The sequence below is a fragment of the Trachemys scripta genome, chromosome 9 (assembly GCF_013100865.1).
Source record: "Trachemys scripta elegans isolate TJP31775 chromosome 9, CAS_Tse_1.0, whole genome shotgun sequence".
NCBI lineage: Eukaryota > Metazoa > Chordata > Testudines > Emydidae > Trachemys > Trachemys scripta.
The window spans coordinates 39,452,558-39,472,955 of NC_048306.1; the positions used below are offsets into that span (position 1 = coordinate 39,452,558).

The window sequence follows — 20,398 nt, forward strand, 5'->3', positions numbered from 1 at the left end:
GCACAGCCCAGAGCCACAGAGGGGAACCACGTCTGCCCATTCTTCACTGCAAAACTAGCTGTGACTTGCTGAACTAATAGCGTGACAGCAAGGTCTAGTGGTTAAAGCTCTGCACCGGGAATCAGGAGATTCGAGTTCTAGTCATGCTGCTAGAAGATGCTGCTGAATTGACTGAGGGGTGAGCATATTTGCTGTTTGAACATCCAATCCCCCATCTCCTCAGACCCATTCCCCACTCCCACCTGCCTCTTTTTCAGGCTGGCTCTTAGGGTGAGTGAGCAGGCTCATAGAGGGGATGAGGGTCACGTCTGCTGAGGATGCCCAGCACTGGGTCCACGCATGCATTTGCAGCAGCTTAACTAAAGTGGCTGCAATGTGACCACACCAGTTCGACTGGTGCAATGTCCATGTAGACAAACCCTGGGGAAGGGTGATCTTATCCTAGAGTCAAAGTGCCTTCTTCTGAGTGTTCTTAAGTCAGGAGCAAATCAGAACAGGTGAAACAGGTGTCCATACACAGATCTACACTGAAATAACAAGAGGTGGGACGCCAAAGCCGGGTTGTGGTTTTGGTACAAGTTCAGGTGTCAGCCCTTCCCGAGTCATAGCTGCTGCCTCTGTGTACAGAAATGAGCTTTTACGGGCAGCCCTGCAGAGCCACCCTAGCTCTGAATCTGTTCTGGCTCCAGGATCTTCCATGCCATTGTCAGCTATGTTCCAGCTGCAGAATCTTTAATCCTGCTGGGGATCCATGAGCCAGGAAGAACCCAGCTTGACTCTCAGATCCCCAAGCCTCTGGCTGCCAGGAGCTGGGACTGAATGACAGGGGATGGATCACTCAATAATTGCCCTGTTCTGTTCATTCCCTCTGAAGCATTTGGCACTGGCCACTGTTGGAAGACAGGATATTGCGCTAGATGGACCATAGATCTGACCCAGTATGGCCATTCTTATGTTCTTATAGGTATTAGTATTGTTATAAGGGTCCCAGTTCTAAAACACAGCCTCCAAACAAAAACCTATGCTACTTGTAAACTGTAATGAAAACTCCAGGACCTCTAATTGATACCCATCCTAATTATTGTGCTGTCAGGCCTTTTTAAAATATTAGCAGCTACTGACACCTGGTGGACATTAGGCGTGTTGCACTTTAGTTAACATTTTACTGTAGAACTGGAGATTATGTGAAACTCTTGAACTATTTCTTGAGTTGGCAAAACCCATTCGAGTTCACAGACCTTTCCTTCTGTCATTTAAGAGCATGGATCCCCTCTCAGTTTGATTCAGGTGGGGAAAATGTTGATTTCTAGCTAATAGGCAGCTTATGCTCTCCATATAATGCACCAATCACCGATACCCTCAATTTAAACAACACTTTACTGTTCCCCTTTAAATCAATGTTTCTTAGCTACAGTTGTGTGGACCCTGCCTCCTGCACTCCCATAGTAAGGGCCTCATTTTATATGTCAAAAATTGAATCCTGCACTCTAGTCTCCACCTAAAGTCTGAGAATCAAGCTGGGTTTTATGTGACTGGTAGGGTTGGTTCCTCTGAGGTACAAAAAAACAGGACATCAGGGATGATCTTGAGGCTAAACCCATAAACCTAGACAGCTGCCAGAGCGTACTGAGCCCCTTTATAGATTCTCCCAGGACAGCTACCTCAAACAAGGGATGATCCTGGGAAAACCTGGACAAGTGGCAACCCTCAGGACTGGAAGGGACCTCCTTGGTCATCAGGTCCAGTTGCCTGCTATCGCAGGCAGCTCTTTCATATTATCCTGTTCATAAATATACCAAGCTCCATTTTAAAACTAGTTCTTATTGGGACACTATTCTGGAACCTCCCTCACGTGATGGTTAGAAGCCTTCTAATTTCCAGCCTAAGTTTATTTGTGGCCAGTTTATCCCCATTTCCTCCCTGGTGTTGTTGTAAGAGCCTTAGATGATAGACACTGTAGAAGTGCAGAGCACCATCAGTCATCATCCTTTTAGTTATTTATAAGCTGCGACATGTGGTGCTCGGACCAACTTTTGGAGCTTGGAAGTGTTTGGTTTGAGCACTTCTCTGTTGTTGTTAGCAGCAGCACCAATGCTGGGTCAGAGCTCAGCTGGCAGTGGGATGCGCTACTACCTGTCAGCAGGTGAGCCTGGCCAATCGCACCCCATGTCTTTAACTGCCCTGTCGGCACGAACTGTGAGCTCTCTGGGCAGGGCCTGTCCCTTACTATGTGTGGGTAAGTACCAGGCACAACAGGGATGGGATCTCAGCCACGGCCTATAGCAAAGAGACCCTTCCCCATGACCCTAGCAGCTCTCTGGCCAGGCAGGCCTCCGCCGGGAGCAACTTCCTTCCAAGTCTGGGGCAAGTGGAGAATAGTGGCTGAACATGAATGGTGGAGCCAGGTCCCTCTGCAGCCACACACAACAAGGCCCTGGCTTGGTGCGATCATGGGCCCAGACATTGCGGTGAGGGGCGCATCAGAGCCGCAGCGAGGGGAAACGCCTCCCACAGCTTCGTGCTCACTTGCTACAGCGTCCTGGCATGACCCAGCCATCAGGACTACAACTCCCAGAGCACCCTGCAGCGCAGAGGCCTTCAAACCCAGAAGTGGGACGGCCCTTCCTTCAAAGGCTGCCCTCTGAGTGGACACAGCAGGCGGCAACGCCCGCCTCTGCCACGCTGATCGGTCACAGTGGGAGAGGCGTCCCTCCCCTCCCATTTTATGATTGGGCAGACTAGATGGAGCGCTCACGCCTTAGCGGCTGAATGATTGGCCATAGATGTCTGCCAGCTCCTCCCCCGCTCTGTGATTGGACAGGGAGGGCGGCTCAGCCCCGCCTCGCCCCTTGTCCGCGGGTGGACACTGGTGGCTGCAGGCTTGGGCTGCGCCGGGCGGGCGGGGCGCCGGCGGCTCTGTGTGTGTACGCGCGCGGGGAGCCCGGAGCTGCGGCGGGCATGAGGTACCGAGGGGAGGGAGTGGGGTGCGGACTAGGGCAAGGCGAGGGGGTAATGGGAAGTACAAGGAGGGGGTCATGGTGAGGAGTATGGGGTGGGGGTCATCATGGCGAGGGGTGAAGGGGTGGGGAAAATGGGGACGGGAGAAGGGGTGGATGGGGAAGGAAGAAGGGGGGTGGGTAGGGGAGAAGGGGCAGGGGTAAGAGGTATGGGGTGGATGGGCAGGGGTCATGCAGAGGGGAGAAGGGGTGGGGGTTTAGGGTGCATAGGGCTGGGACAGAGGGGAGGGCCATGGGATAGGGTCATGGGGTGGGGCAAGGGGCAGAGGATGAGAGGAGAAGGGGTTTGGGGAGGGGGAGGGAGTGTAGGTTTGGGTTGGGGGGGGAGATGGAGGGGAAGGGCCAGGAGGCTAGAGGAAAGGGGGAGGAGAGGACAATGGGAGGGGGCCTGTAGGGATGGGGGGTGGATAGAGGAGTGGGTATGGGGAGGGGGCTTATACGGATGGGGGGGGTGGATAGAGGTATGGGGAAGGGGCAGGGGGGCTGGAGGAAGATGAGATGGATTTCTGGGGTGGGGGCACTGGGAAGTGGAGGGGAAGGGGGGAAGAAATGGGGCAGGAGGGGACAGGGTAGTGTGAAGTAGTATGAATTTTTAGGAGCTGGAAACAACCCAGGACTGTGGAAATTGAGGGTGCAGTAGAGACTGAGTGGGAGGCTGAGGGGTGTGCTAGAAGAGGGGTGAGGGACAGTACCGGAAGAGGGGATTGAGTGGGAGGGTGGGATTGGAGCTTTGGGGACTGGAATAGAGAGGAATGGGGTTGAGTCTGCCTTTGGGAATCAGAAGGGAGGCAGGAATGTCAGGGAAGTGGTGGGGAAGGAAAGAGGGGTTGGGATGGAGAGGGGGGAAGCGGAAGCATGATGGCAATGGAGGGAAGAGTGAAACGAATCGGTACTTGAGTGCTAAGCTCTGAGGAGCTGGGAAAGCATCTGCTAGGGTGTGTGGGTGCTGTGGACTGTGGGGGAAGGTGTGTTCACTGGCTACAGTGGGATTCGGGGGAGGTCCAGGGGGCTGAGGGTGGAAGGTGCCTGGCTGGTACATATCAGTTTACATAGCTGTTTGCGAGCATACACTCCAAACCTGGTGAGTTTTAGGATTTGTTTAGGACGAATTCTGGTTCCATTGAGGGTTTGTGGATTGGTTTGTGGGGATGGCATCCTGGCCACCATGGGGCTTTGTGGTCTCTGAGAATTGGAGCCTGTGGAGCCTTCTCCGATGTGTTGCTCTTGGCTTTGAAAACAAAAATAGTTCTTCGAACTTGCAAAGCAGTTGGCATCCTTGGCGGTATGACGCCCAGCAATCCGGCAGCCTCCCGACGTGCCACCACACGTCAGTAGTGTTATGGAATCCCGCAACCCGCTCCTGTGCTGGCAAGAGGATCAGGGGTTCTGGCTAACCTCTCTGTCTGCGTACATCCTTCCCCCAGACCGCACACCCACGCAGAGTCTGCCTGTAGTGCTAGAGGCAGAGGACACCATATTCTACCAGCACGGTTTCCACAGCATCATCGTTGGATGGAGGGAGCCCGGGGGTTGCGAGGTCTGGAAGACACGAATGTGTGACTGCATCAGCATCCCCATTGCTGTATCCCTCACGCCTCCTCACCATTGCCATGGCAACCTCCTATTGATGGTGTATTTATAGAGGAGGAAAACACTGTTCGGAGAAGGAGGGAGGGGAACCGATCGGGTGGGCGTTGAGGCTGGGCTCTGGGTTTGGGTTCCTCAGGTTTTTGTCATCCTTAGGCAGAAAAAATTAACTCTTCAGTGTCCTTTGAGGTGGAGTATTTTGAGTTCCAGACTCTGTGTTTTGTATGGGTGCCTATAATGCTGGTGTGTTTAGAAATGTGAAATTCGTGCCCAGAATGTAAATGTATTTATATATAATCTATGTCACTTGCTGCTATGATACATGCATGCCAATCATGTGTATAGTATACACATGAATATTGAAGCTCTCATCTACCAGGTTGTTTTTCCATTGGATTAAATAGCCCTACTCTTTTGTGCTAGGAATATATTCACCTTCCTCACACAACCTGCATCGCATCAGCTGGCCCCTTGCATGCATAGTTCAGATATTACCAGCCTGGCCTCAATCTTATAATTAAGCTTAAAATATCAGCTTTTCTTAAAATGATGCCCCCCTCCCCACACACTCATACCCCTATCCCCTGAAACGTGTCTTTTCTGAAGAGGGGTGTACACCGCTGCTCATCAGAGACACCGTGTGGCCTAATGAGCCAGGATTCCTGATTTCTAATCCCAGCTCTTGCCACTGACTTGTGTGAGGATAAATTAATGATTGTAGACCACCTTGTCCCTTCTAAGTATTGTTGATGAAGATGAAAACTGAACATAAGCAAAAATTAACCAGACCAAAGCAACCCCTGATTATAGTCGATGCAACTGACCACGTTATAGTCCATAGAAGATCCCATTGGATAGTTACAAGTTCTCAACCTGTGTCACATCAATGTTTTAGGGACCAAAGTTTCCTCTATTGGGCTAACCAGACCTTAGAAAAAATTTCCAGTGTTGAAAACATCTATATTGGTCCAATCTGTCTTCCTAGCCCCTGGTGCTATCTGAGATAACCTGATTTTACAGTCTGCTATCTTGCTTTCTTCCTTCATCTCCACTTTAATTCCAGCATGTATTTTGCAGTCAATATTTCACAGCCTGCTAGAGATGAATGCTTTAGGCCATTGAAATGTGCATTCCATATGGCTACAGACTTATTTTCTATGTCTAACCATTCTTGATACAACAGCTTCTAAAATCATGTAAGACATAGTTGTGGTGTTGGTGGATAGAAATGTTAGTAATAACCAAAAAGAGGTTGTGTGCAAGGTTCACTACTCCCTGCCCTGTTGGGGTGAGAAACAACTGCTCTGTGCTACTGGAAGCCTTAGATTTGTGGGTTTTGAAGAGATGTGACATTTATTTCTAGCACTGGTGAGTAAAGTAATTGGGCTTAGAAACTACTTTACTTAGAAACTGTTGCTGAGCTACTTAAGGACTGATCTAGATCTGCGTATTGTAAATCCTGGACCTCAGACTAGTGTAGCTTTTATTTCTTGTTGTTTTTTCCTCTTCTTCTCTCCTCCCTCCGCCCCCCAATAATAAAAGTAAAGTCCGGTGAGAATCTTTTTACTTCTCTGGTTTGCAGTGTCACTAGAGCCCCTGGATGGAATTGTGCCACTGTATTACATGGTCAGAATGAGGGGGATGGGTTCTGCTGTGCAGATCTGAGATGTGGGGAGAAGAGCCAGGGAATTCCTGTAATGATGCATCATGGGCTTGAGCTGGCTAGCAGAGCACAATGGGGAGGTGGTAGAATAGAGTCTGAAGGATCCACTTGTCACCGGTGAATAGGAAATGGCTCCTGTTTGTGGAGAGACACCAGACCCTTGTACACAATGTGATTTCATTGTTTACAGCAAGTTAACCTTCCAAATGTAGTATTGCCTTCCTGAGTTTGCTGACAGCTGTAGCACCACTACTGTGCTGTTAGTTTTGCCGTGCAGCATTAATGAAACTCTTCTCATTTGCACTGCTGCTATTCAGTAGGCTGAGCAGCAGTTGTCATTCTGCAGGTATGCGGGAAAGCTGTGAATAGCAGAAGCATCCACTGGAACAGTTCATGGAGGAGAAGGGCTCAAAAATAAATAAATTGGAGGCTGTTGAGGGGCTTGGGTAGAGTAGCAGTAGCCGGGAGGTGGGGGAAGGATAGAGTAGCAGGTTGCTCAAGCCCCCTAAGCAGTGCATTCCAGCACCCTCTCTTTCTAGTGGCTGGGATACTATTACTGTTACTCAACTTGTGTTGAGGTGGTGCCTTGGGCCCTGATGCATTACTGGGGCCCCTATGTGCCAGGTGCTGTACAAACTCAGAATGGATGGTCCCTGCCCCAAACAGCTTACATTCTGTGGGCAGGAGCTCTCAGTGGGGGGTAAAGGGGGTGTTTCTTCCTTCATGTGGCTGGTGTATTCACCCTAAAGCTAGCAGGTGCCAGGTGCAGTTTTCAAGCCTGTAGCACAGTATCTATGTGCTGTGGAGATCGGCTTTGATCTAGCACCTCTGGGTGAAGAAATCTTGTTTATTTCTCACCCTCTGGGTTGGCTCTGGGCTCCTGGCCATCTGGCTCATCTTTCATTTTATGGACATGGTTCTGTATGCACCCAGGTGTTCAAACTCTCTTCTTCAAGGGCCTGATTCTGTGAGGTGGTTGAGCATCCTCAATTCCTACTGCCTTAGGGAGCTGAGATCACCCCAAGCAGTCTACATGAGAGAGGCTATACTAGTAGCTATGCTAATAGAGCCACCTAGAGGAGATGTGGCATAAAGAGATCTTTAGTCCAAACGACATAAACTATGCTGGTAAAAGGACTTGTGCTGGCGTAGCAGCATCTACATGGAGGTTTTTGGCAGCCTGGCTGTGTTGGTCAGTGGTGTGGATTTTTTCACACCCCTGCCCTACATAACTATTCCAGGAAAACTTTGTGGTATAGACCTGGCCTCAGCAGGTTGCAGGATTGGGCTGTAAATTCTCAGACCAGTAAGGCTCCTAAGTGCACACTGTGGGTTTAGACTGGCTGGCAGAGCTTTCCTGGCCACGTCAGAGGCGCTGGCCTTGGGGTGAAGGGTAGTTAATGTTAGGGCAGCGGATTTTGGACGTAGCCTGGCAGTGAACTATAAAGTCTGCTGTGGTGGGGAGAGGTTGTAAAGCACTTTGCAAGCCTGCATGTTCTATGCCTCTTGTCCACCAGCCTGAGGCTAGATGATATGAAGCAGCCAGTTAATGTGTGGGGACCGGAGTGTGCTACATCTCTCCTGCATGATGTGATGGAGCAGAAGCCATGGGGGTGTTTTTACCCTCTTCTACTGAAGTGGGGCACATTTGTTCACTGAGAGACAAGGATGCCCTGAGCTGACTGACGGGAATCCCCATAGGCCTCGTGGCCTGCTTCTTGGGCACTCTGGGGTTATGCAGAGCCGCTGATATGCTCTGTCTTGAAACCGGGAGATCTTGGGGCAGATCAGATGCCGAATGGATATGTGGGGTGGGAGGGCTGAAAGCGGGTTGGATGAGCTGGCGAGGGCCAGCTGCCATTCTGTGACGTGTGGTGTGTACCAAAGGAGCCTGGAGGCAGTATTGGGTGGGTCATGGTTTCCTGTAGAGATGATGGGTATATAGAGCTCAGCTGGAACCTGCAGCAGGCTGCCCAGGCTCCAGAAAAAGCCATCTTTCCCCATGGATCAGTCCCTGCTACTCGTGTGACCAAGGGCTTGGAACCAAGGGCCTGCGACTTTGAATGCTCCATGACTCTCCCATTTTCTTCCCAACAGGTAGGTGAGAGCCCTGAGTGTCTGAGCAAGGCAGCATGGCAAGTAAGTATTTCCCAATGAGGGCCTCAAGGGCAGGGAGGGGCAAGCGTGGTCTCTCCACCCCTCCTGGAGGAAGAGGTGTGGGGGGGATGGGTCTCTTGCACGTGGTGGGGGGGAAAGGGCTGGCAGCCTCCTCTTTGAGAAGATGGTAGGAAATAGGCTGTGTTGCCTTGGATCTCAGAGGTGGGGCAGCGTCATGGCTCCTTCTAGGATCAGAGGCATGAGGCATGGCTTTATCTCTTCCTGCACATCTCTTTGCTGTGTGTTCCCTGGCTGCAGAGTCGGAGTCTGGTGTCCAGTAGAGCAGCTGGGTGAATTGCTGGTCCCTCTCGCACGCCTGTAACACACCAGGCACCCCCACCCAACTGTGCATTTTCAGTTATGCCACCAGTTGGCTCAGCCTTGCTCTCACCACCTTACCAAGCCAGAGTGGGCACAGATCGCTGGCCTAATAGCCCCAGTCGTGCATGGAGTCCTGCTCTGCCCTTCCCACAGTGTACTGGTCACTGCTTAGGCAGCCTGCCTGGTCTGCTTTCTATGCTGTGTGGCACAGGGGGCCATTTGGCTTGGGGCCTGTTACCTGTGCTGCCCAGGCGGTGGCGCTCATTTGTGCACTGTGTTCACAACAACCCACTTCTTCAGCAGCAATTTGACTTTGTTCTGCAGTCGCCAGCATGGCTCTGAGGAGGATTTCCTGGGAGCCTGGTAAGGGCAGATCTGAGAGTGCTGTGGGCATTGGTGACTACCTGGGGAGGGGAGGTGACCCAGGCCCTGCAGTCGCTATGTAAGTGAACAGCCAAGTAACCCACTGCAATGGCCGCCGCTCGGACTAGCGAGCTGTGCTGGGACAATATCGAGGGCCCGATGGTTCAGTATGATAAAGCTGGGACAATAATAGCAGGGTGGGAAAAGCATGTTTGATCTTTAAAGAGCTACACTGAATCCTTCCTGCTCGCTCTTGTGTGCAGCCTGATGTGCTGCTGCATGGCACAGAGGCTGCGTGTGGTGCTCCGCTGAGAGCTGAGGATAGCGCTGGTTCTGAAGCCAGACTGGGAGAGGCCAGGGATCTTGCTGGGGTCTCGGGATCTGCTTGGGGCATGCCTGGATCCAGACCTAACAGTGGAGACAGCGGTCGAGCTGAGCCAGCAGGAGGACCCGGGGGACGAGGGCTGCTCTGTGCCAGGTATGCAGCTCTTCGTTATATGTATTGTGCCAGTGAGGAGGCTGAGTGCAGGTGCAGGGGGAAGAGTTTTGTGGCTTCTTATGGATGCTACCATGACTGTTTTTTAAAAGGCACTTGTCACCTCTCCCCCTGCCCTCCCTGGCTCCACAGCTACCAGGCCCTTTCCCAGTAATTCCCCAGTTCTGGCCTCCCGCTCAGTAACCCTGCCCAATGCCTTTCTGGCTGTATGAGCCGTGTTTGCTGTTAGGGTGGCTTTACCCAACAGCCACTGAGCAATGCCATCTGCCTGGACTCGAAGCTGGCAAAGTAAGGGGGGAAAACAAAAATAACACAAACTGCAGCTTAAGCCTACGAAAAAGACCTCGGTGGCAGGAAGCTACCTCTTGGCTACTGTGGCCAAATGTTTGTGGCACTGCATCTGTTGGCCCCTGGGCCATGGCATCCAATTAGCATTCTGCTCTTATCTGGCCTCAGTCACATGCCGTTCTGTCTGATTAATGCATAAAAGACAGTCATTGGCATATTTTGATAGCAAAGTGATATAGATCTAACACAGGCCATGGGAGCTGCCAGGATAATTACTGCTTACCCTACCTGCTGTCAGGCACTGAATGCATTGAAAGAAATCTACCGTGGATACCAATTAACCTTAATCCTGATTCCTCTCTGTCTGTAAACCTTTCATGACGCTTGTGCTTCAGCGTACAGAGGGAGATCTTCAGGGGCACACCCTGCTGTTGAGAGTCAGTGGGGCTCACTGGTCTTAGTGCCTTTGAAAATCGGCCCCCCCCCCCCCCCCTCTTGATCCAATTTGGAGGCAATGCTTATTCCCCTTTACACTGAGAACAGGGAAGGGCAAACTATGGCCCGTGGGTTGGATCTGGCCCATCAGGGCTTTCAATCCGGCCTGTGGGATTGCCAGCCCTGTGGCACAGAGGGGCTAAGGCAGGGTCTCTGCCTGCCTTGGCCCTGCGCCGCATCCCTGCGTTCCCTGGGAGAGAGGCGGGGGTAGAGGGCTCTGTGCACTGCCCTCTCCTGCAGGCACTGCCCCCCGCAGCTCCCATTGGCTGGGAACAGGGAACCCAATGGGAGCTTTGGGGCGGGGGGTGGTACCTGCAGGCAAGGGCAGCGCACACGGCGGAGCTGCCTGCCTCACCCCACCCCCAGGAGCCACTGCCGGAGATGCTGGCCACTTCCGGGAGCGGTGCGGGGCCTTAGCCTTGCTGTATGCCGCTGCCACCCCAGAAATGCTTGAGGTAAGCGGGGCCGGAGCCTGTACCCCAAACCCCTCCTGCACCCTGCACTCCAACCCCCTCGTGCACTACACACCCTCTCCTGAACCCTGACCCTGAGCCCCCTCCCATACTCCGCGCCCCCTCCTGCACCCATCCTGTACCCCAACCCCTTGCCCTGAGCCCCTTCCTGCACACTGCACTTCCTCCCACACCCCAATCCCCAGCCCTACATTCATGGCCCTGCATACAATTTCCCCATCCAGATGTGGCCCTCGGGCCAAAAAGTTTGCCCACCCCTGCTGTAGAAGCTCACACAGCCCCTGCTTTCTCTGAGCCTGTCCCCCAGTGCCCATTCGAGTGACTCCAGGGCTAACCTGCCAGTCTCCCGCCTTGCTCTGACATCCCTTGCTTACTCTTGTTGGGACCATCGGCACAGACATGTCTCGGAGGCTCCTGTTTGCCTGATAAGTAGCCTTTGGTAGTGTGATTATACTTACTGTCAGTAGCTCCCCATCCCTTCCTTGTCCTTCGTTCTAATGATTTAGCATCTCCACCCTTCTTGTAACAGTTGTGAATTCTAAGGGGTCCTTGCAGGCTCCAGTCCAAGGAGAGCCTTTCTGGAGGCACTGGCATTCGAAATTGGGCTAGAACAAAGGCTTCCATTGTGTTCCTTGGTGATCCAAGGAATGATTGAGCTTTTGCTTCACTTATTGACGCTCTTATTTGTTTCTTTTCATTATAGAAGCCAGTACAGCACCGTGGATGTCCCAGAGCAGGGAACGGCCCAGGTTGCACAGTGGTGGAAAGGCTGGCAAACCTTAGGTCCAGGAAAAGCAGGGAACAGGCTTGTTACTTCAGGAAACACAGAGGGAGACTCAAAGGAGCTCAGAGCGAATGTTCCAGTGCAAGGAGGAGGAGGAAGTGAGATGTGCTGCCTCGACCCCTCCAGTCTTTCAGGAGGAGGCCGAGGAGCTGGTGCCAGGCTATTTCCAGCAAGATAGGAAATGACTTGAGGATAGACAGCTCCATTGTGAAACCTCCACCCAGTGTACGAAGGCTGAAGAGCAGATGGTAGCCAAAGCTGACCCAGCAACCGATCCCTGCATCATCTGCTCAGTACAACCCTGCTAAGCTGGCCAGTGCTCCTCTCGGAACAGCTCCCTCACAGCCATTCCCCATGAAACTCCTTCACAAAGATTGAAGAAATAGGAGAGCTGGGGCCCCAGCAAGATGCACTTGATGATTGTAAAATAGTCTCTCCGTTGCCATTTTTTTTTGTAAATATGTTGCTCTGGTCTAGTATTGCAGCTGGCCTGCATCTCTGTATAATAAAGTAGATTCTGGAGAAAAGTCATTGTAATTCACATCCTTCACACAGTTCTCTATTATCCATGTCGAGCGGTCTGCAGTGACTCAGGAGCCTGAGTACCAACCTCAGGGCAGACTGCTAAGAACCGTGGCACAAACCCCAAATTGCCTGTGAGTTCTATACTTAGATTTCGCCAGTCAGTTATTAAGTGTAAACTCCTCAGGCACGATAACAGCCTTAATATGGGGTCACAGACAGATTCCTGGGGTACTCCCATCTGTCTTGCCACCCAGGCGAGCCTACCTTTGTGATAAACGGTCCCTTACACCACGAATCACAGCAATATTCAGTTTACTCTAGTTCCAAAGGACCAGTCCCTTACCATACATCAGTTTCACTTTAGATCTCACACTAAAGATAACACTTGTAACCAATCCTATAATAAACTATCTAAAGATTTATTAAATAGAAAAGGAAATGAGAGTTATTTACAAGATTAAAGCAGATAAACATAAATATACAAATGAGTTACAATCTTAAGTTTCAAGAGGTAATAGAAGCTTCTATAAAAAGCAAGCTCTATATGTCATTTAGGGCTAACCCAGGCTAAGCTCTGGGAATCTTTTGCTTATGCATAGAAAATCTTGCCCCCCCAGAGTCCAAGCAGCATAGAGATCCAGTTCTTTCTTGTTAGGTGTTTTTATTCCTATCTCCCCATGCATGGGACTGGACTAGATGACCTGTCAAGGTCCCTTCCAGTCCTATGATTCTATGTGCTCTGAGTTGTGAACTCAGCTGATGGGAGGAATCCACTTGCATGACTTATCTTTGTTGGGGTGGGGGGGGGGACAGGGAGAGCAGAGCAACAAATGTCTTTTGTTCTCTTTAATGTTCTACAATAGTCCATCTGGTGTTGATGGGCCTTCCTATTGGCCAGGATGTAACACCTTCTGTTGGTGACCAGCACTTTACACTAGTTAATATCTCTCTCCTGTCTGGTGATCTACAGTGTCACAGAAGCTTACAATACAAATGCTTAAATATTACTTATAGAGTCTGTATCCCATATTGTAAGGTGAGATTAATGCATGAAGCAACTCACAAGCAATCAGTAAAGTCTAAACATGTTATTAAATTCTAATACCTATTTTAATAACACTAACACACAGGTGAGCCAGACTGCTTCCAGTTGTGTATTTTTCAGTGTTCAGTTGAGACATGGGGACCTTAGCATGAGCTGCTACCTGGTCTGCCAGTATCGCAATCCATACAACAGCAGTTCTCTCTTCCATAAACTCCCTCATTAATAAACCACAGGGAAAAAAGTAAATGCAGTTACCCATCAAGTGTATCTCATCATGACCAAAAGATGGTGGCATGTCATAGCAGTAATTGCTAATACACATCAATGCCTCTGGAGTAGTATACTCCATAAAACCACTCACCATACCAGTTGAGAATAGGAAAAATGAAGGTCACATGAAAACAAGGAGAAACCTGCCACCAACATAGCAACAAATGACTCCTACTTAAAGACAAGGTAACATTTTTAGTTAACTGCTAGCATGATTCTTCTTCCAAGTCCTGCCATTAGTTAGAAAGTGTGTGCACAGAGCCCTTGTTATCTGGCCAAATCGCAGGCTGTGCTAATGAATAACTGCTTCATGTGTAACAGTTTGGCTGTGTGTAAGTTGCTTCAAATCCTGCGGCCCTCTCACTCCACTGTGCACAGGTGATCTTGCCTTTGCTTTCACATGGATTTTGCAAAATGCATGTGATTACAGATATAATTGCTACAGTGGTCAGTGAAGTGTCACGGCTGGTAACCCACCTGGCCTTGTCTCTCAAATGTGCACTGTCCTGGGTACAGGTCTCTGGGTTTGTGCCATCTGAGAATGGTTTAATAAACTGAGGCACTGGTTGGTCTGCAGGGTGAGCCTGAATTGCTGTGGGGATGGAGACCCCATCAGTGCCTGTGCCATTCAGTGAGAGTAGGGTTCACCTGGAAGAGTCCAGAGTGTTTGACCATTCTGCTATGTGCTCTGAGCACTCTAGGGATGTTTGCATGATCTTCCTGTGAACCCCAGTGAGTAGGACCCCTTCCTATGAGCACATTCTGACTTGTTGGGACAGAGCACACAATAGGTGCATAGGTTCCATTGATTGGAGCCAACCTGGTTATTTAAATCCATGAATTCTCTCTGCTACCTTGGCTGCTCTGATCTGAGCACATGTGACTGCATGGAATGCCATGCCATTGCGAGAGTCTGAAACAAGTACCTGCAGGAGACTTCCCAGCCCCAAACTGGGACCCAAGGGATAAATAACTGTCCTGGGTGGATAGCTTCCACAGGGCAGTTACCACTCTTCTGCAGGGTGATTGGCTGTCTCCTCCTTGTGGGCTGGTGCTTCTGCATTGGGGCTAGTCCCACACCCACTGCACTGAAAAGTGTCCTTCCTTAGTATGAAGTTATGCAGCTGCTTGCTGCTCCTCACAGGTCCTGAACCACTTGGTGTTCCCAGTCTGTGACATGGTGTGGACTCAAAGTGGGATTTCATCTGCAGAGTGTCATCCTTGCATACTGCACAGATCCAGCCATGGGTGGGGTAGGGGCATGAGCATTGCAGCTGAAGCTGCGTGAGTGCTGGTATTGGTCTCTGGCTCTTCACAGGTGCTGTTGGGGCTCTCCTGTACCTCGTAGCAGCTGTTGGATGCACCTCAGGACGGCTTCTCCAAAGCTCCAGCTGGAATCATTCCTGAGCTGAGCGTTTGTCCTGGCCCATTTGAGAAAGGGAATCGGAAATAATGCCAACTCCTGGGGAACTATGGGAGTTTGGCCTCATCTCCGACAATCCCTCTGGGGTCACAGAAGGCCTTTTAGAATCTCCCACCCTGCAGTGGTGTGCTGGGAACGTGGGATTGGTAATGCAGCATAAGGTGGGAGGGCAGAGCACAGCTAGCATAGGTGCATTGGCTGGTTGGTACTTAGACTGGCATCATCCCCTGCTGCAGCTACCGCGGTTCAGCGCTGGTGCAGATGCCGCCTAATCTGCTGGCCTATAATGTGCAGCATGGGCTGAGGTGACAATGTAGAGAAGGGCTGCAAAAGCCCCACTCTCTTTCCCTCAGACTGTGGCGCCTCTTAACAAAGAGTCCCTGCTCATTACTGATTCTGGCAGCAAATAGACGCATGATGCTTTGGTTCTTCTGAACAGAAGTGGTATTGCCGGCAACGCAGCCTGCCAGTGGAGGGCGCAGACCCTGTTCCTGTTCCTCCATCCATGCCTCTTCCCTGTGCCCTGGGGCTGCCTCCTCCTATTGTAGCCATAAAAGGGGCGGTGCCATAGCGGTACCAGTTGTGCTCTGGTCCCCTGTCGCAGTGGGTGCTTTGCCTGTAATCCATCTGATGGTTCCCAGCCTATTGAATTGAGTGCACATGTTATTATAAGGAACCAGGGCAGGCGATACAGGATGGCTGCATCAGCCTAGATTGGGTGTTGCGCAGGTTTCCGGTGCTGTTAGACAGGAGACTGCAGGTGGGTGATATTGCAACAGGACACCCTCAGCTGCATTCAGGGAGCAGGACCAAAGGCCAGGGTTTTAACATGAACAACATACCCCAGGCATGACTAAAATCCCCCTGGAGTTTGGCTGATACTTTTAGTGGATGGTGGCCCAGAGCTGCATTGTGTGGGTTGGTTGCGGGCTGGGTTCTGATCTCCTCCCCCCCTGCATCCCAACAGCACTGGCTTTCTCTTGGGAAGAGGGGTGGGATGGACAATAGCACCGAGGGCCTGAAGTTACAACCAGCCCAGTGTAGGACTCACAAGTTTCCCCCTCAATCTAGTCCTGCACGCTCTTTGAAGCATTCAGACTGTTGAGAGAGGGGGATGGGCTGTGATATGGCAGTGCCGAGGTCATTGTGTTCTGCTGGTAGGGGACTATTAAAGCTCTACTTGTGAATCTCTCTTGCCATTGTCCTCCCTCAGCCCAGCGCACAGTTCCCGTCTGGCTCCATCACGCTAGCACTGGCCAGCTTGGTCCTAGGCAGTGGGAGAGCCTGTAAGGGCTGCTCAGCTCCTGCTCTACCCTCTCTCTGGTAGGACGTTGTGCCTTCTTAGCTAGCGGGACTGGGTGGGCGGACTTTAGCACTGGGTTGTGTAGCATAGCCGATGGGCACCTGTGCTGCTGGGTACCCGAAGCTGCCATCTGTGTAGTAGCCTGTGCCCTGTGGCAGTGAAAGGCCACTGGTTGGATCATTGTGGGGCTGGCTGTGCGGGAGTCCTCAGCGCCTCTCTGTGTTGTGTGTTGCAGTGTTCCTGGGGGCCAAGAACGCCCACTCAATTCTCAAACGCTTCCCCCGGGCCAACAGCTTCCTGGAGGAGTTCCGCCAGGGCACCATCGAGCGGGAGTGCATCGAGGAGATCTGCAGCTATGAGGAGGTCAAGGAGGTGTTTGAGAACAAGGAGAAAACGGTACACGGGGGGCGAGATCTGTGGGGACTAGAGCCTGAGGAGATGGAATAACTCGAGCCCTGAGGGGGGTGGTGAAGGAGATGGAGGGGAGAGAGAATGGATTGCCCTGCCTATGAGGTGGTTTGTTCCCTGGTGTCATCAGGAAACCTGAGCTCAGTGTTCTGTTACCCACCTCTCCCACGCAAGGCCATCTCCCTGCCAGGTGTCCTTTCACTGCGAGTCATGGTGTTGGCAAGGCATTGCTGGCACTGCCACTATGTGCTTGTGGCACACTCCCTGTCCCCCAGTCTAACCAGGGCAGGGGGTGGTGCTAGCACAGGCGCCCTCGGCCTCTCATTGGGCCACTTGCTGCTGTCAGGGCGAGAGCCCAGAAACCTGTGCACTGGTTCCCATGATGTCTCAGGTACTGGCTCCCTGGTTTGTGCTCCATTGGAGGGGAACCAGTAGGAGGTGGCGGAACAGTTCTGCCTCAGCTACAGAGTGGAAGTCAGACATGTAAGCGAGCAGCCCCTTGCGGCTGCCCTCTTCCTTTGGCTCCCAAGCTGAGGGGCGCTGCTCTGACACAAATGCCTGTGACTGGTGCTGGTTTGTTCCCCTCTGCAGATGGAGTTCTGGAAAGGATACACCAACTCCATATACTCCGTCAAGGACCCCGGGCAGGGCACGGAGCGCTCAGATGCCATGTATGTGGTGGTGCCTCTCCTGGGAGTGGCTCTGCTCATAGTCATTGCCCTGTTCATCATCTGGAGGTGTCAGCTACAGAAGGCCACGCGTCACCGTCCCTCATACGCCCAGAACCGCTACTTGGCCAGCCGAGCGGGCCGCAGCCTCCCCAGGGTCATGGTGTACCGAGAGACCTCTCACAGCCAGGGGGAAGGCCAGTCCCAGCGCGAACCAGGCACCAGGGTGCCTGCTGATGGCAGAGCAGGAGGCACTCTTTATCCTCCGGAGCACTCCTTCTCCATCCTCTCCAGACTGTCTAGCGCCACCCCTCCCCCTTCCTATGAGGAGGTGACCGGTCACCCGGAGAGCAGCAGTGGTGAGGAAACCTGCATCTCCTACAACGACCCACCGCCCAAATACGAAGAGATAGTGGGTGTGGCCCCTGCCTTGGGCAAATAGCGGTGCTAGCTCCCTGCGCCTGGACCCTCCTTTTGGTGTGATTCTCTCTCTCACTTTTACTAGACGATGCCATCACGGAAAAGCCTTACCTTCTTCGCTCACCAAAAATAACCGTCTCTAACGGGGAGGTGGCACCAGAGTCCAGGCTGGGGTGCAGCGGAGAGCAGCCACCGATGCAAGAAGGCACAAGCCCTGGAAATCCTCTCTCTCCTGCAGCCACAAGCCAGCTCGCACAGGCTCTGCATGGAGAGAGACCAGCCCCCGAGAGGCACCCTGGCAGGTTATGTTAGGTTCCTTGGTGCCCATGATCACTGGGGTGAAGGGATCTCATAGCAGTGGAGTTCCTCTCCCTGTATCCCAGCAAAGCCCCATTTCTTTTTGTAGTGGGAAGAGCAGAGCAGCATGAACAAAACCTTCCCGAGGGGCAAGAGGTGCTTCCTGCCCACCCCAAACAGCTCTGCCCGTGTGACATGGCACTCACAGAAGCGGGGAGGGGTGCTCTGTGGAGCTCCAGGCTGCGAGAAGGGAGAATGGCCTTGCCAGCCCTTTCCCATAAGTGCCGTAACAGCAGGAGATGAGTGGCAGATTGTCGCTGGCCCTGTGGGGTTCTCGTCGGTGTGTTCAATCCAAAAAATAGGTGTAGTGTCGTCCTGTGTTTGAAACAGCTGCACTGCTGCCTCGGCATCCACCTCAGCCCCACTGCGTATGCACACGCTGTCCCCGGCACCCATGACGCTGAGACGCCCGTAGACATGGGACCAGCAGTCAGACAGACAGGACCTTTTCAATGTTTCTTGCAACATCCATCAATGGAGCCGATGATGGTATGTGCCTCAGCAATCCTGTTGTTCCTACATCTGGACGAGGTCCTGTTTTCCCTGCATCTGGACTGTGGGATCTTTGTTCTGGGAGAGGGTAGGGGATGGTCCTGGCTATTTCACTGCTCACTTGTTTAGCACTAATATTTTATTTTGCCTTTGGAAGATTTACTTTTCCTTGGTTTCTTGCCAGGGGTGTGTGTGTGTGTGAAAGTCAAACACTTGAGATCCCTGCACAGCTTTGCACAAGGGGTGAAACAAATCCACTCTCTAGCTCTGTTACCTGGAACAGTGAGACAGATGCAGTTTATATCGGCCTCCTCCCTCTTCTCTGCTCATTCTGCCCACCTGCATCGTTGTGATCTTCTGTGGGATGCGGCTGCAACCAGGGAGACGTTTTGTGATCCTGTATCTTATTTCCAAAGGGGAATATCCCAGGGGCTAACGCCTGTGTAGAGAATGTCTCTAGAGGTGGGGACTGGGGTTTGTGTCTCAATGATCACTGCTTTTCATAACATCTGTTCTAGTGAGCGGTGCTTCTGTAGCAATTGGGGATGAGGGCATTGAGCTGGGATTGTCCTCTTGTGCCTCCTGTCTCTGTGTATGGCTGAAGCTGGCGGGCAGTGGTCTGTCCTTTTGCCTTGCATGACGCCAAATCAAAGATTGGTCCTGGCAGATTTTTAAGGTTCTTCCCTTTCTTTACATTTGGGGATGCCTCTTCTTCCTCAACCCTTCCCCATTCCTCCTCCCAGTCCACTGCCAGGGCTCTCCCACAAATTGGATGCAGTTAAAGAGGATGTCTTTCCATCCCTTTCCCCATCCCACCATGCTCTAGTTTCCTCTACCAGTGCAGTCTGTGAACTATCTGCAGAAAGGGATGCATTGAACTACATGCTCACCAGGCTGGAGGCAGATGCAGTGCAGCATCCCGGCCATCCTCCACCCCAGACATGCTTCCCCAGGTCCATTTGTCCTGCCTGCAGCTTTGCTTCTGTGGGACCGTCAGCTCTGCAAGGTGAGGATGTGAGACCGGTCTCCAAGGCGCACAGCGTGATCTTGTGCTGAGGCTACTGTACAGAACCTGCCAAGGCAGAGGGGAATCCCTGGGGCTTTGTGAGGTCAGGGCGCTCTGACTTGGGACCGTAGGGCCTGGTGCACCTGCCAGGGTCAGGCAAGCATGGCTTGCTTCAGTGTCTTGTGCTGCCCCTTGCCGCCTTCTGGGGCTCACACAGCTGGCAGGGCAGAGCTAGAGGAAGCAGGAGGCACAGATGAGGGAGAGCAGAGGAACGAGGGAGAGGGGAATTGTGGGTGAACATGCTCTTGTGAAGTAAAGTGGGGGAAAGAGGAACTCAGTGCTGTCCAGCCCATAACTCAAAATCCCTAGACACTCAGACGCTCTGATTAGCCAACTGTACCGTGCTGCCATCAACTCAGGTGCTTTGCAGTGTTTCTGTTCAGCAGGAAGTGCTGTGCAGGGAGTTGTCGGGGCTGGTGGACTCTTACCCTCTCCCCCCACAATGTTTCCAGAGGCTGGGGCTGGCCATATGGGTAGGAGGCATTTTCTGCATGGTGCGTGTTTGATACAAGCCATTACCAAGCTTCACAAATGTGACTCTCTGTTGAAGATCCCATGTTCACAGCACTGTGCTTTATATGCAACCAGGAGGTCAAATCTCCACTCTTTCCTATGACTTCTGGTCACCTGTAACTGTAAAGAGATCTATGAAACATCACAAACATACAAAGGCTGCATATTGTTGGACAGATTGTGGTTAAGGCATAGGACTGGGAGTTAGAAGGTCTGGGTTCTGTTCCTGGCCCTGTCACTGAGGCACTGTGTGACCTTGGGACA

General features: G+C 52.0%; 1 protein-coding gene across 7 annotated transcripts; it reads left to right on the forward strand.

Moving 5' to 3' along the window:
- The first annotated feature begins 2,853 nt into the window (after positions 1-2,853).
- On the forward strand, positions 2,854-18,713 carry PRRG3 (proline rich and Gla domain 3). 7 transcript variants are annotated; one of them, XR_004647012.1, is made up of 4 exons: positions 2,854-2,963; positions 8,365-8,406; positions 9,372-9,586; positions 11,564-12,166. XR_004647012.1 is itself a non-coding variant. In XM_034780648.1 (4 exons), exons 2-4 carry the CDS (start codon positions 8,400-8,402, stop codon positions 17,726-17,728), a joined length of 687 nt encoding a protein of 228 aa, XP_034636539.1. In that variant the 5' UTR covers positions 2,854-2,963; positions 8,365-8,399; the 3' UTR covers positions 17,729-18,713. The 7 variants fall into 7 exon arrangements, 5 of the variants coding, with proteins under 5 accessions (XP_034636539.1, XP_034636541.1, XP_034636537.1 ...); XM_034780648.1 differs by lacking the exons at positions 9,372-9,586; positions 11,564-12,166 and adding exons at positions 16,446-16,606; positions 17,210-18,713; XM_034780650.1 differs by lacking the exons at positions 2,854-2,963; positions 9,372-9,586; positions 11,564-12,166 and adding exons at positions 3,831-4,554; positions 16,446-16,606; positions 17,210-18,713.
- The last annotated feature ends 1,685 nt before the right edge of the window (positions 18,714-20,398 follow it).